The sequence below is a fragment of the Lepus europaeus genome, chromosome 20, assembly GCF_033115175.1.
Source record: "Lepus europaeus isolate LE1 chromosome 20, mLepTim1.pri, whole genome shotgun sequence".
In the NCBI taxonomy this organism is placed as follows: domain Eukaryota; kingdom Metazoa; phylum Chordata; class Mammalia; order Lagomorpha; family Leporidae; genus Lepus; species Lepus europaeus.
The window spans coordinates 63582738-63600135 of record NC_084846.1 but is presented as its reverse complement, the minus strand read 5'-3'; the positions used below and the strand labels follow the sequence as shown (position 1 = coordinate 63600135).

The 17398-nt window shown below is 58.2% G+C and overlaps 1 protein-coding gene across 3 annotated transcripts in view; it reads right to left on the bottom strand.

Annotated features, from left to right (window-relative positions):
• The window catches only part of CCM2 (CCM2 scaffold protein), a 56875-nt gene that overhangs the window by 6343 nt on the left and 33134 nt on the right, over positions 1-17398 (bottom strand). For all 3 annotated transcript variants that reach the window (XM_062179042.1, XM_062179043.1, XM_062179041.1), the window contains 2 exons: positions 1461-1544; positions 721-904 (listed from right to left, as the gene is read on the bottom strand). In XM_062179042.1, the coding sequence (XP_062035026.1) occupies positions 721-904; positions 1461-1544 (268 nt within the window). The remainder of the gene's footprint in view (positions 1-720; positions 905-1460; positions 1545-17398) is intronic.

Sequence of the window (17398 nt, the reverse complement as noted above, 5' to 3'; positions counted from 1 at the left end):
CGGGAAACCCGGGGCGAGCACAGCTGGGGCGAGGGCCGGCCTGGCCAGACGAAGGCTGAGCACCTGCAGTCGCGAGGCTGTGAAAGGGGCAGCTCCCGGAGCCCCAGAGAGACCTCCACTGCTTCCAGGGCTCCGGGCCGCTCACAGACGTGTTCTCGTGTCAGTCACACGCAGGGCCCGGGGCGGCACAGGGGATGCCAGCGAGCCCCAGTTCTTATACTGATTACCTGCTGACGCACGGGCCCAAGCACAACACAGCAGCGAAACTGAGCTCGCTCATTTCCCTTTCACCACTGTAAACGGGCTCCATGGAAGCAGGACGGACAGCAGGTGCCCCATCTCTAATGACGCCACTTCTTCCCAGGCGCGCCCAGCCGGGCTCCGCCAGCTGCAGGCCCAGGCACCCTACAGGAAGCACTTGAGCGGGTGCATGGGTGACCCTGCAGCACCCGGCCTCCACCTGAGTCACTGCCCTCGAGAAGACTGACCTCCCTTGCAGCCAGACCTGGCCCTCGAACCCCTAACCTGCACAGTCCCAAACGCCTGTGTACGTGGGCCCTGCTGGGCAGAGGGCCAGGACGTCATCCCAAGTACTGTGCCTTCACCGAGTTCCCAAGGGCTCTGCTGACCTCAGAGATGGGAGGGCAATTCCCAGCAGAAACCACCCCCAGAGCCTCGGGAAGCTCGTGGGTGCCCCCCAGACAACGCCCGGGGCCACACCTGTCTTCAGGACCACCAGGTGCGCGGCGTCGTCCCGGACGTAGGAGACGGCGGCGACATCGTGGATGGGCACCCTCAGGATGATGTCCTCGCCGTCCCTCCAGGCCAGCTTGACGTTGTAGGCCGACAGGCTGAGCACGGCATCGTGCTCCGGGGTCAGGTGCCCAGGAAGCTGGTGGGCTCGCTGCAAGAGCCCCAGGCGTCAGAAACGTGGGGCCAGTGTCGTCCCCGTGACCACACCGAGCGAACGCCGAGTGCTGCTCCCCCAGCACAGCGGTGCACACCAGGGACCCCCAACACGCTCACCCCATCGGCAGGACTCTTTGGGAACCTCTTTGGGTTTAGAATGTTCAGAATACCCTGAGTGTGAGCTTGGGGAACAGCAAGCTGGAGGCCGAGGCTGACGGACAGACCGAGGACCGGTCTCCACGCCCAGGGCCCAGTGCACCCGGGGACACAGCGGGTCACCCACCAGGGTGACGGACAGACCGAGGTCCGGTCTCCACGCCCAGGGCCCAGTGCACCTGGGGACACAGCGGGTCACCCACCAGGGTGACGGGCAGGCCGAGGACCGGTCTCCACGCCCAGGGCCCAGTGCACCCGGGGACACAACGGGTCACCCACCAGGCTGACGGACAGACCGAGGACCAGTCTCCACGTCCAGGGCAGAGTGCACCCAGGGACACAGCAGGTCACCCACCAGGGTGAGGGGTGGGCGGGGCCCCCAGGGGCACGGTTACCTTCGCGTTGTCGATGAAGTGCAGGATCTCGGTCCTACTCGAGGGGTTCAGGTATCCTGGGATGGACGTTAACTGACCTAAGTACTGAAAGAAAGTGAGAGAAAAAAGTGCTGTGACAAACGGGACAGGGGCCGCACCACAGCCACGGCGGGACCACCCGGCCTGTGGTCTCCGGCTGGGCTCTGGGAGGGTCCTGAGTTCTCACAGACGCCCACCGCCCCCAGCAGTGCATCCAGAGGCCTCTCAGGACCATCAGTAGAAACGACAAAAACCGCACGTGCACAGTCCCACCGAGAAAACCCCATCGACGGAGGGGCGCCCGCATCCACGGCGCAGGGCCTGGCTTCAGCTGAAGCACACGGCGCTCCCGCAACTCTGGGTCCCCGTCACCCATGGGACACCTACATGGCCTCCCTGCAACTGAGCTCAGCCTGACCCAGCCCCAGCCTCCGCAGACGCCTGGGGAGGGAAGCAGTGGATGGGAGCTCTGTCCACCGCTCTCCTCTGTTGCTCAAACAAGTAAAAAAATGATATAAATAAATGATCCCGCCAACGGCAAAGGTGAGCACGGCTGAGAAGGGGGGCTGGGGCGGAGTTCACGACCGGGAGGCTTAGCCCTGGTGCCAGAGCGTCCGGCGGGCCTGGAGAGGTGGCCGGGCCACGAGGGCCCCACCTGTGACAGGATCGGCGCCACCGTCCAGCGAACAGGCTCGCTACTGTGGACAAAGCTCCTTCTCGGAGGCTGGCCTGCCCCTCCTGCTCTCTGCAGCGCCCCTCCTCCGCGGGTGACCATCGGGAAGACCCCCCTTCTTGGACGTCCAGCCCCCGGCCCACGACAAATGAGTTTCTATTCGTTGCAAGGCACCCAGGCTGTGGAGGTGGTGCGGCTGCAGACGGACCAGGGCAGGTGGCAGGGCCGCCCCCGGACCACGCGCTCGGGGTGTGCGGCCAGGAAAGGCAGCTCTGGGTCTCCCGCCCGGTCTCGGCTCCCCGACACCACGTGTCTGAACTGCTCGCTACTGCTGAACGGCTCACGGGTTTCTTCCCAAGAACGGATCCTCATTCCCGAGTCACCTTCAGCTCTCGCGCAGAAAGGGATAAAGCAAACCTGTGGTTTCCGGAACGGCACGGGAAGAGCTTGGCAGCGCCACGCGCTTGCTCACAAGAAAACTGACAGCCGTCAATCAGCCACTGTCCCGGGAGCCGTCAGATATTGGAGGACGTGGGAAAAACCACGGGCCCCAAACCAGAGTCAGGCAGCAGGCGCCGAGAGCTGCGCCGAGAGCTGCGCCGAAAGCCACGCCTCCCCAGGCGGAAACCCTGGGGCTGTGCTGGCAGGGCTGTGCTGGCGGGCGCCGCCTGGACATGCACCAGGCTCCCAGGTGAGGGACGGAGACGGTGCCGGTGCCTCCTCCTGGCTGCCAAGCATGACCAAGGCGCTCTGTTACAGGACAATGCGCACCCCCTCTAGCCTTCCCATGTCTCCCAGGAGGGAGAAGACAACGCAGCAGGCCAGGGGCAGTGACTGGGAAGCGCTGAGCCCCGTCACAGGCCCACACCCACACCTCCAGCCCCTGACATCAGGGCGCGCAGGCTGCAGACCATGGAAGACGGAAGCCTGGGGCCAAGTCCAAGACGACGGAGGCACCACAAGCATTTCAGCCCTGACCCCCACGGCTGCAGCGAGCAGAGCCGGCCCCCAGCCAGGTGGACAGAGAACCTCACACCCAGGACCTGTTTACCGCAGACCTGAGCGCCTGCTGCCCGTGCATCGTGTGCAGCTTTCAACAGCGAACTGCAAGATAGGCAAGGTCACGGCACGGGGAGCACGCGCCTGCCCCGGCCGCGGCAGCCACGCGGGGATTCAGACTGGGAATCTGAAGCCATGAGGAGTGTGCGGAGGCTACAGTGGAGGTGGGCGATGTGCAGGAGCCAACGGGGGACATAAACAGAGAAATGCTGAGAGACCAGAGACCAGAACACTGCCGGAGAAAACCAGGACGCCTCTGCCGGGCTCGTGGCTGAGGAAGGGGACCAGTGAGCTGGGCGGAGCCGAGAAGCAGAGAGAACCTGGGCCGGGGGGGGGGGGGGGACGGCGACTCTGGCCGCGGGACGACCGCCAAATGTGTGGTGTGGGGGCCTGGGAGGAGGGCAAGCATGAAGAAACGTCCCAGCGCTGATGGCTGAGAACCGCCCCGGCCATTGATGTCAGACACCAACCCACAGACCCAGAGGACTGCAGGACAGGAAACAGGAAAGAAGTTAGAGACCTGCCCCTGGGCTATCACACCGAGCTGCAGAACCCGTGAAAGTGAGAGCAGGGCTGGGTGCCTTAAGCAGGGACACAGACCCCAACTACAGTCAACGCTCTTCAGAGGCATGCGAGCCAGGAGGAAGAGGAGAGATTTGAAGACTTATTTACTTACTTGAGAGGCAGAGTTACAGACAGAGAGAGGCAGAGAGAGAGAGCGCCACCACCTACAACACTAGAATCCCATAGGAGCACAGGTTCAAGTCCCAGCTACTCCACTCCCGACGTGCTGGTTCACCCCCGAGATGGCCACCATGTCTGGAGCCGCGCTGATCTGAATCCAGGAGCCAGGAGATTCTTCCAGGTCTCCCACACGGGTGCAGGGGCCCAAGCACTTGGGCCATCTTCTACTGTTTTCCCAGGCCATAGCAGAGCTGGATAGGAAGAGAAGCAGCTGGGACTCGAGCCGGTACCCATATGGGATGTGGGCACTGCAGGCGGATGTTTAACCTACCATGCCACAGCGCAGGCCCCAGGAGCGATACATTGAAGGGGCTGAGAAGATACTGCCAAGCTACCATTCTGCACTTAGTGGAGGGGAGGAGGGAGCCACCAGGCTCGGCCAGTGGTTAGACGCCACCTGGCATGCCTGCATCCGGGTCAAAGTGCTGGTGCTCCCAACGCCAGCTTCCTGCCCATGTGCACCCTAGGACACAGTGGTGATGGCTCAGGTAGTGGGGTCCCTGCCATCCCATGTAGGCACCGGTTCCTGTCCTAAATGCTCCACTTCCGATCCAGCTCTCTGCTATGTCCCGGGAAAGCAGTAGAGGATGGCCCAAGTCCTTGGGCCCCTGCACCCGTGTGAAGCTCCTGGCTTCGGATCGGTGCAGCTCCAGCCATTGTGACCATCTGGGGAGTGACCCAGCAGAGAGAAAATCTCTCAATCTTTCTCTCTCTCTCTCTCTCTCTGCCTCTGACTCTCTGTAACTCTTTCAAATAAATAAATCTTAAAAAAAAGTGGATGTAGATTGTGAATCTGTATTGTAAACTGAGGGTAACCACTAAAGAAATTTAAGGCAGTATAATAAATACGGTAAAAGAGAAAAATGCAATCATATAAAATGTTCAAATAGAGCCATAGAGGGCAGAACAAGAGTGGAAGATGAAAAGAATAAGGCAATAAAGAGAAAATTATAAATAAGGTAAATATAAACCCAGTTGTATCAATAATTACTTTAACTGCAAGACAAGTTAAAAGACAAAGACTGTCAGGGTGGATTTTAAAAGAAATCAAGACTCAAGTACATGCTGTCTACAAGAAAATCAGTTTAATTAAAGACACACATGGATTAGAAATAACAGCACTGTGGCATAGAGTAAGCCACCACCTGCAGCACCGGCATCCCATATGAGCACAGGTTCAAGTCCCGGCTGCTCCACTCCCGATCCAGCTCCCTGCTAATGTGCCTCAGAAAACCCCGGAAGATGCCCAAGTGCTTGGGCACCCACCACCCACGTGGGAACCCGGATGGAGCTCCAGGCACCTGGCTTTGGCCTGGCTCGGTTACAGCCAATGCAGCTATCCGGGGAGTGAACCAGCGAACGGATCGCTCTCCCTCCCTCTCTGCCTCTCTGTAACTCTGCCTTTCTAACAAATAAGTCTTACTAAAAAAGGAGATAATAGTCTGGAGAACACCACGCTAATTCCCCGTAGGAGGAAGCTTGAGGGGCCACAGAGAACACGTCACGAAGCTCGTGGGCAGACAGAAGTGCAAAGTGAGTTTGTTTCAAAGGGAAAAATTTTGAAATCCATGCATATTTCTTTTTTTTTAAGACTTTTTTTTTTTTTTTTTGACAGGCAGAGTGGACAGTGAGAGAGAGAGAGAGAGAGAGAGAAAGGTCTTCCTTTACCGTTGGTTCACCCTCCAATGGCCACCGCGGCTGGCACGCTGCAGCCGGTGTACCACACTGATCCAAAGGCAGGAGCCAGGTGCTTCTCCTGGTCTCCCAAGCACTTGGGCCATCCTCCACTGCACTCCCGGGCCATAGCAGAGAGCTGGCCTGGAAGAGGGGCAACTGGAACAGGATCCGGCGCCCCGACCGGGACTAGAACCCGGTGTGCCGGTGCCACAGGCGGAGGATTAGCCTAGTGAGCCGCGGCGCCGGCCAAATGCACATTTCTTTCATAATGTATACTTCTCATGAACTCTTAAAACATTTTAAAATTTATTTATTTTATTTCAAAGGCAGAGCCTGAGACATTTTCTTCCCACTGGTTCGGTTCGCTCCCCAGATGCCTGCAACAGCCAGCGCTGGGCCAGGGGTCCAGGACTCAATCCAGGTCTCGGGCAGGGGTGGCTCAAACACTCAGGCCCTGCTGCCCAGGAGGGAGGCCTGGATCCAGCCCCAGACTCCTGCCTCCGCTCAGAGCAGCACATATCTGCTCGGGCTCACACGCGGCACACCAGCCAGTGCACACACTTGGTCGTGAGCACGCCCTGCCAAGCTGAAGGAATAAAAACCACACGTGTGCACCCAGACCACAGTGCAATTCTCTGAGACACAATCTACCCCGACCCACGCGAGGGGAAACAGCGCGACGGCCTGTACGCTATTGAAGATACTAGGTCTTTACAGGCCGAGTGGTTCACCAGTGAGGACTACCAGACCTTCAGGGAGGAAACTGTACCCACTAGACTGTCTTCTCTAGAAACAGAAACACCTCCTAACCCAACCGGCGAGGCCCCGGCACCTTAGTACCAAAACTAGACAAGGGCCCAAGCAGGCAGGCACTCAGAGCATCGGCTCACCACCACCTGTGATGCCGGCATCACCCCATACTGCAGTGCCCGGTTCAAGTCCCAGCCACTCCCCTTCCATTCCAGCTTCCTGCTAACGTGCACCCCTGCCCCCCTCGTGGACGACCTGGACAGTTTCAGGCTACACATCTAACAATGGGCTTTCGCTTAGCCTGTCATCACGAGGGCTTTCCAGGGGCTGGCGTTGTGGTGTAGCGGGCAAAGCCATCACCTGCAGTGCTGGCATCCTATGTGGGCGCCAGTGGAGACCCGGCTGTTCCAATCCCAGTCCAGCTCTGCTATGGCCTGGGAAAGCAGCGGAAGACGGCCCAAGTGCTTGGGTCCCTGCACCCACGTGGGAGACCTGGGAGAAGCTCCTGATTCCCAGCTTCAGCTCAGCCCAGCCTTGACCATTGTGGCCATTTGGGGACTGAACCAACAGACAGAAGATCTCTCTCTCTCTCTCTCTGCCTCTGCCTCTCTGTAACTCTGCCTTTCAAATTAATAAACAAATGTTTTTAAAAAAGAGGCCTTTCCATCCCCTTCTGACCTGCTCACGTGTGCCAGTGCCAAGCTCCACTGAGTCTCACGCCACCCCGTTTCAAAGCTTACTCATAAAGCCTTGGCAGGGGCCGGTGCTGTGGCGTGGCGAGTTGCCGGCTGCAATGCCGGCTTCCCATGCGGGCGCTGCCTTGAGTCCCAGATGCTCCACTTCTAATCCAGCCCCCTACTGATGTGCCTGGGAAAGCAGTGGAGGACGGCCCGTGTCCTTGGGCCCCTGCACCCATGTGAGACCCAGGTGAACTGGCTCCTGGCTTGGTCTGGCCCAGCCCTGGCCATTGCGGTCATCTGGGGAATGAACCAGCAACGGAAGCTCCCCCACCCCGCCCTTTCCTTCTCCGTAACTATGACTTTCAAATGAGTAAATAAATTTTAAAAAGCAGCCGCGGTGGTACAGCAGTGTGGTGTGAAGACAAACACGCGGGCGAGTGGAGCAGCATGGAGCACCCAGCGATAAACCCGCCCGTGTGCTCAACTGGCCGTCAAGATTATAGTGGGAAAGGAAGGCTACTCAACCAACCGTGCGGGGACAACAGGGTGTCCACAGGTGGGGGACAACGGCGTGTCCACAGGTGGGGGGACAACGGCGTGTCCACAGGTGCAGGGACAACGGCGTGTCCACAGGTGCGGGGACAACGGCGTGTCCACAGGCCGAGGAACCACAGCGGATACAAAAGTAACTCAAAATTGGTCAGAAGCCCACGACTGCCCGACTCCCAGGAGAGAAGAAAGGGCAGACACCCCACAGCGCCGTGCTCACTCAGGGCTTCCTGGACAGAACTGAGCGCTCCGCCACGAAGCCAGCAAGCCGGATTTCTTCTCAAAACGTGTATAGTTCATCTTTTGATTGCTGTGGTAGGAACGTATCAGAGTTCGTTTAAATTTACCAAACTTTGTGTAAATGTTCACCGGCTGGAGAAATCTTGTTTTGAGTTTTTGTCTACTTCACATCAAACTGCTATGAAAATGCACGTAAAGAAAGAGACTGATCTGAGAAGCAGAGTGACAGGCAGAGGGGGAGACAGAGACCTTCTATCTGCCGGTCACTCCCCAGACGGCTGCAACAGCTGGGGCTGGGCCAGGGGAAAGCCAGGAGCCAGGAACTCCATCGGGGACTCGCACGTGGGCGGCCAGCACGTGCCACGGCAACCCCCAGTGCTGTCCAAAGGGGCGGCGCTGGCCTGGCACAAGCACCCTGGGTGCCTCTGACGGCTCTGAACAGAGCATCCAGGATGACGCTGACACGCGGGACACCCACGGCGACGAGGTCCTCTACGGCGCAGGGGCACAGGTCAGTAGGAGCGCGCACGCCCAGTCTGTCCTCTGCACAAACCGGGGCGAGGCACAAGGATGGGAGCTGAGAGCTCAAACTGAACTAGAGGAGCCTTGACCAGAGGGGACAAACAGGTCTTGGGCACCGAGAGTGTGGCTTCTGATGGGGCAAGCACGTCTCTCCCAGACCCGGCAGGAACCATTCCCAGGGGATGGACAACAGCGTGCACTCGTGGGCTCCACCCACGTCCCAGACCCCAGGACACCCAGCAGAGCTGACGGAAGCCTCCCGGGGTCACCCCTCCAACCTCAGGGCATCCAACTCAGCAGCCGGGGCGGAGAGCCTAAGCCTGGCCACCCCTGCCGTCCCCTCAGGCAGACCTGTCTGGAATTCCGAATCTGCCGGCCGGATGAGCTGTCGTACCCCGGGCGGCCACACGGGGGCCCCGTGTCTGCAGGCACGTACGGGTTTGCCTCTGCCTGCAGGACAGGCCGGCCCCAGCCTTTCCTTGCTCTCAGGGAGGTCCGGCTGCAGGCACGTGCCCGCCCGGGGCTGCCAGCCTGGAGATGTGGAATGACAGAGCACGCTGGGAGCAGACCCTGCGAGGGTGTCCTCTCCCCCCGTCCCCACGTGGTGCGGGGCTCCGAGCGGGCAGGACACAGGGCGCTGGGACCCACAGTACGGGAGCAGAAGCGCTCTGAGCGCCACAACCCAAGCGGCCGCTGCGGGGGTGGGGTGTTTGTGCTTGCGTCCCCTCCCCGCAGGCCGCACAGCTGTGGAGGCCCTGGCCCGTGGAGGCCCAGGGAGAGCCAGCTGCAGCCCACATGCTAGCTGACAGGTAAGAGAGGAGGCGGTGGCCAAGACCACCTCGGGGAGCTGGGGCGAGGTCGGGGCCCTCACACATCCTTGGATTCCCTCGCCGAGTGGGCACACAGCAGTGGGAAAGGGCTGGGGGACCCAGGTTCAGCCCGAGGCAAAGCAAGACCAGGAGGGTCACCATCAGCCAGGGGAAGAGACGCTCGGACGGGCAGTGGAGGAGGAAGACGAGGACTACGGGGACAGCCCTGGACCACGGGCAGGGTGAGGGCCGTGCTCCACCTGGGAAGGCTTCCAGAACACCCAGCACCTGTGGAGGGGTGAGGGAGGGCGCAGGGGTGGACACGGCTCTCAGCCTTGGCAGACACCCCAGCTGCTCTGCCTTCCCAGAGCTGCCCAGGCCTCCACTGCCTGCCTCCCTCCCTCACTGCCCACCAGTGACCGCCAAGTCTGGCCCATCTGTGCCACAGCAGGCGTCAGGACAGGCAGCCGGTGGGGGTGACCCCTGAGCCTACGCTTCTCACGCCCTCTTCTCTGCCTCCCTCTCTCCTCCTAAGAAGACCCCACACACACACCGGCCACACACAACCAATACCCACACACACACTGGCCACACATAACCAATACCCACACACACACTGGCCACACACAACCAATACCCACACACACACTGGCCACACATAACCAATACCCACACACACACCGGCCACACACAACCAATACCCACGCACAAGACCAGCCACACACACACACACCGGCCACACACAACCAATACCCACACACACACTGGCCACACACAACCAATACCCACACACACACTGGCCACACATAACCAATACCCACACACACACTGGCCACACACAACCAATACCCACACACACACTGGCCACACACAACCAATACCCACACACACACCGGCCACACACAACCAATACCCACACACACACCGGCCACACACAACCAATACCCACACACACACCGGCCACACACAACCAATACCCACACACACACCGGCCACACACAACCAATACCCACACACACACCGGCCACACACAACCAATACCCACACACACACCGGCCACACACAACCAATACCCACACACACACCGGCCACACACAACCAATACCCACACACACACCGGCCACACACAACCAATACCCACACACACACCGGCCACACACAACCAATACCCACACACACACCGGCCACACACAACCAATACCCACACACACACCGGCCACACACAACCAATACCCACACACACACCGGCCACACACAACCAATACCCACACACACACCGGCCACACACAACCAATACCCACACACACACCGGCCACACACAACCAATACCCACACACACACCGGCCACACACAACCAATACCCACGCACAAGACCAGCCACACACACACACACCGGCCACACACAACCAATACCCACACACACACCGGCCACACACAACCAATACCCACACACACACCGGCCACACACAACCAATACCCACACACACACCGGCCACACACAACCAATACCCACACACACACCGGCCACACACAACCAATACCCACACACACACCGGCCACACACAACCAATACCCACACACACACCGGCCACACACAACCAATACCCACACACACACCGGCCACACACAACCAATACCCACACACACACCGGCCACACACAACCAATACCCACACACACACCGGCCACACACAACCAATACCCACACACACACCGGCCACACACAACCAATACCCACACACACACCGGCCACACACAACCAATACCCACACACACACCGGCCACACACAACCAATACCCACACACACACCGGCCACACACAACCAATACCCACACACACACCGGCCACACACAACCAATACCCACACACACACCGGCCACACACAACCAATACCCACACACACACCGGCCACACACAACCAATACCCACACACACACCGGCCACACACAACCAATACCCACACACACACCGGCCACACACAACCAATACCCACACACACACCGGCCACACACAACCAATACCCACACACACACCGGCCACACACAACCAATACCCACACACACACCGGCCACACACAACCAATACCCACACACACACCGGCCACACACAACCAATACCCACACACACACCGGCCACACACAACCAATACCCACACACACACCGGCCACACACAACCAATACCCACACACACACCGGCCACACACAACCAATACCCACACACACACCGGCCACACACAACCAATACCCACACACACACCGGCCACACACAACCAATACCCACACACACACCGGCCACACACAACCAATACCCACACACACACCGGCCACACACAACCAATACCCACACACACACCGGCCACACACAACCAATACCCACACACACACCGGCCACACACAACCAATACCCACACACACACCGGCCACACACAACCAATACCCACACACACACCGGCCACACACAACCAATACCCACACACACACCGGCCACACACAACCAATACCCACACACACACCGGCCACACACAACCAATACCCACACACACACCGGCCACACACAACCAATACCCACACACACACCGGCCACACACAACCAATACCCACACACACACTGGCCACACACAACCAATACCCACACACACACCGGCCACACACAACCAATACCCACGCACAAGACCAGCCACACACACACACACCGGCCACACACAACCAATACCCACACACACACCGGCCACACACAACCAATACCCACACACACACCGGCCACACATAACCAATACCCACACACACACCGGCCACACACAACCAATACCCACACACACACCGGCCACACACAACCAATACCCACACACACACCGGCCACACACAACCAATACCCACACACACACCGGCCACACACAACCAATACCCACACACACACCGGCCACACACAACCAATACCCACACACACACCGGCCACACACAACCAATACCCACACACACACCGGCCACACACAACCAATACCCACACACACACCAGCCACACACAACCAATACCCACACACACACCGGCCACACACAACCAATACCCACACACACACCGGCCACACACAACCAATACCCACACACACACCGGCCACACACAACCAATACCCACACACACACCGGCCACACACAACCAATACCCACACACACACCGGCCACACACAACCAATACCCACACACACACCGGCCACACACAACCAATACCCACACACACACCGGCCACACACAACCAATACCCACACACACACCGGCCACACACAACCAATACCCACACACACACCGGCCACACACAACCAATACCCACACACACACCGGCCACACACAACCAATACCCACACACACACCGGCCACACACAACCAATACCCACACACACACCGGCCACACACAACCAATACCCACACACACACCAGCCACACACAACCAATACCCACACACACACCGGCCACACACAACCAATACCCACACACACACCGGCCACACACAACCAATACCCACGCACACACCGGCCACACACAACCAATACCCACGCACACACCGGCCACACACAACCAATACCCACGCACACACCGGCCACACACAACCAATACCCACGCACACACCGGCCACACACAACCAATACCCACGCACACACCGGCCACACACAACCAATACCCACGCACACACCGGCCACACACAACCAATACCCACGCACACACCGGCCACACACAACCAATACCCACGCACACACCGGCCACACATAACCAATACCCACGCACAAGACCAGCCACACACACACATACCTGCCACACACAACCAATACCCACGCACGAAGACCAGCCACATGCACACCAGCCACACGCAACCAATACCAACGCACACACCGGCCACACACAACCAATACCCACGCACACACCGGCCACACACAACCAATACCCACACACACACTGGCCACACACAACCAATACCCACACACACACTGGCCACACACAACCAATACCCACACACACACCGGCCACACACAACCAATACCCACGCACAAGACCAGCCACACACACACACACCGGCCACACACAACCAATACCCACACACACACTGGCCACACACAACCAATACCCACACACACACTGGCCACACACAACCAATACCCACACACACACTGGCCACACACAACCAATACCCACACACACACTGGCCACACACAACCAATACCCACACACACACTGGCCACACACAACCAATACCCACACACACACTGGCCACACACAACCAATACCCACACACACACTGGCCACACACAACCAATACCCACACACACACCGGCCACACACAACCAATACCCACGCACAAGACCAGCCACACACACACACACCGGCCACACACAACCAATACCCACACACACACTGGCCACACACAACCAATACCCACACACACACTGGCCACACACAACCAATACCCACACACACACTGGCCACACACAACCAATACCCACACACACACTGGCCACACACAACCAATACCCACACACACACCGGCCACACACAACCAATACCCACACACACACCGGCCACACACAACCAATACCCACACACACACCGGCCACACACAACCAATACCCACACACACACCGGCCACACACAACCAATACCCACACACACACCGGCCACACACAACCAATACCCACACACACACCGGCCACACACAACCAATACCCACACACACACCGGCCACACACAACCAATACCCACACACACACCGGCCACACACAACCAATACCCACACACACACCGGCCACACACAACCAATACCCACACACACACCGGCCACACACAACCAATACCCACACACACACCGGCCACACACAACCAATACCCACACACACACCGGCCACACACAACCAATACCCACACACACACCGGCCACACACAACCAATACCCACACACACACCGGCCACACACAACCAATACCCACACACACACCGGCCACACACAACCAATACCCACACACACACCGGCCACACACAACCAATACCCACGCACACACCGGCCACACATAACCAATACCCACGCACAAGACCAGCCACACACACACATACCTGCCACACACAACCAATACCCACGCACGAAGACCAGCCACATGCACACCAGCCACACGCAACCAATACCAACGCACACACCGGCCACACACAACCAATACCCACGCACGAAGACCAGCCACACACACACACACCAGCCACACACAACCAATAACCACGCACAAAGACCAGCCACACACAACCAATAACCACGCACAAAGACCAGCCCCACACACTCATACCTGCCACACACAACCAATACCCACACACGAAGACCAGCCACACACACACCAGCCACAGTTTCAGGCTCTGCTGCTACAGAACCAGCCAGGACAGTTGTGAGCTCCGGGCAGAAACACTGTAACTTCACAGCGAAGGGCTGACTTCTCCAACAAGCTACGAGCAGCGGGAGCTGCCTGGTGAGAGAGCCTCCAGCCTCACCTGGAAGCACCAACTGTGACAACGCCTTACGGCACAGACTGGCAAGCCCAACGACCTCATACACACGGTGCTGTGCCTGGGCTGCAGAGCGGTCCTCTGGGGACACCAGCATGGGCAGGGCTGTAGGTCCCGACAAAGAGCAGCCGGGAAACGTCTGCCAAGTTAAGAAGGAACTCCACCAGTCTGAAACCCAGAAAAGCCACTCTGGAATTTTCCCTGTGTAAATTTACCCACAAATGTGTGTGACTGCAGGAAACAACTTAAATATGTACTAAAGGTCACTGGTTAGATACAACTCGGTATCTCTCTCTGAGGGAGTCCCGTGCAGCCATCAAAACGATGCCCCACTGTGAGCACGGAGACATGGGGACACATCACTGGCTGCAGAGAGCAAGGCGGGGCCGGCGCTGTGGTGTAGCAGGTACAGCCTCCACCTGCAGCGCTCGCATCCCAAATGGGCACTGGTTCAAGCCCCGGCTGATCCACTTTCAATCCAGCTCCCTGCTATGGCCTGGATGGCTCAAGTCCTTGGACCCCTGCACCCGCGTGGGAGACCCGGATCTTCCTGGAGCTCCTGGCTTCTGGCTTCAGACCAGCTCCGGCCACTGCATCCATTTGGGGAGTGAACCAGTGCATGGAAGACTTCTTTCTCCCTCCTTCTCTCTCTCTCTTCCTCTCCCTCTCTCTCTCTGTAACTCTGCCTCTCAAATAATAAATAAATTCTTTAAAAAAAAAAAATAAAGGAGCAAGGGCAGGAGCAGGCGCTGTGGCACAGCAGGTTCAGCTGGATCCAGCTTCCTGCTATGTACCTGGAAGTTAGCGAAACACGGCCCAAGCGTCTGGGCTCCTGACGTCCATGTGGGAGACCACCCTGGGGTTCTGGGCTCCTGGCTTCAGCCTGGCCCACACCTGGCCTGGCAGCCACAGCCACCTAAACAATAAACCAGTGGGTGGGCCAGCGCCGCGGCTCAATAGGCTAATCCTCTGCCTGCGGCACCAGCACCCCGGGTTCTAGTCCCGGTCGCTCCTCTTCCAGGCCAGCTCTCTGCTGTGGCCGGGGATTACAGTGGAGGATGGCCCAGGTGCTTGGGCCCTGCACCCCATGGGAGACCAGGAGAAGCACCTGGCTCCTGGCTTCAGATCAGCACAGCGCGCCAGCCGTAGTGGCCATTTGGGGGGTGAACCAACAGAAAGGAAGACCTTTCTCTCTGTCTCACTGTCCACTCTGCCTGTCAAAAAAATAAATAAATAAACGAGTGGATGGAAAATCTCTCTCCCTGTGCCTTTCAAGTATGTAAATTAACAAAAAGAAAAACAGAAAAGAAACTGGTGCCTGAGGTCCTTGCCAGAGGAACGATCGCATCTTGTCACCAGGGCCAGTCTGAACTCCGGACTTCGTGCCATGGACGTGATTACACGTTCAATTTAAAAACATTAATAAACAACAACAGCTCACCAAGAAGCTCCTAGGATCTGGACTCAGAGATGTGGTTCGTGGCCACTGCACCCCGGGAACCACGTGAACGCTGCAGCCGCACGCAGCAGGCCCTCCAAAGACAGAGGCAAATTCCCTCTCGGCTCCACTGGTCACGTCCGTCACAAACACAGGGCACCTTCCAGGAGGCCGCCCGGAGTGTGGCGGCTGTCTCCTCTCCACTGTCACTGCTTCTATTTTATCAATGCCAAAAAGTGCAGTCGTAAAAGGCAAACAACCAAAAAAATCATACAGAAAAACCATCTCCCATCCCAGCCAGGGCAACCCTGGAAGCCACATGGAAGAGGCAGCCTCTGGATCCAGGCCAGGCGTCTAATTCCCAGGTCCCACCAGCTGGGGCGTCACCTGCTAACTCCGGGTTACAGCACCACTGCCGCCTCCCTCCCCTCTTCCTCACAGCTGAGCCAGTCTCCTTCATCGCCACTTAGTGCTTGTGTCACTTTGTCACACATCTTCCACGTCACTGCTGGGCCAAGCAGTAAAGAAACCAGCATTCTGTTCACGCACAGCCTTTTCTTTGTAGTTAAAAGTTTTCACTTCGACATGATGGTAGATTTGCGCGTCACAGGGAAGTCTGTGCCCTTTCCCCGGCGCCCAAGGTCACCTCCTGCCGCGCCCACGGCAGTGCAGCTCAGTTTCTGAGAAGCTGACAACCCCTTTTCCTCAACAGCTGCACCGTTTCCCACCGTCACCAGCAACGTGAGGGGCTCCGCTCCTCGGGGTCCTGGGTCCTGGCCTCGCCTGGTGCTCTCACTGTCCCACCGCGCCCTTCCGCGGCTGTGTCCCGACGGCTCCCTGCGGTTTTAACTTCCACGTCTCCAACGGGTGGCAGATTTCATGTGCTTCTCTGCTACCTGTGCATCCTATTCCAGGAAATGTCTTCTTTTATCCATGTTCTAATTGATTGCTCTTTTACCGTTGAGCTTTAAGAGTTTTTAGGGGCCAGTGCTGTGGCATAGAGGGTAAAGCCATCACCTGCAGCACTGGCATCCCACCTGGGCACCAGTTCGAGTCCCAGCAGCTCTACTTCCAATCCAGCTCCCTGCTATGGCCTGGGAAAGCAGTGGAAGATGGCCCAAGTCCTGGGCCTCTGTACCCAAGTGGGAGACCTGGAAGAAGCTCTTGGCTCCTGGCTTTGGATAGGTGCAGCTCTGGCTATTGCAGCCATCTGGAGAGTGAACCAGTGATGGAAGACCTCTCTCTCTCTC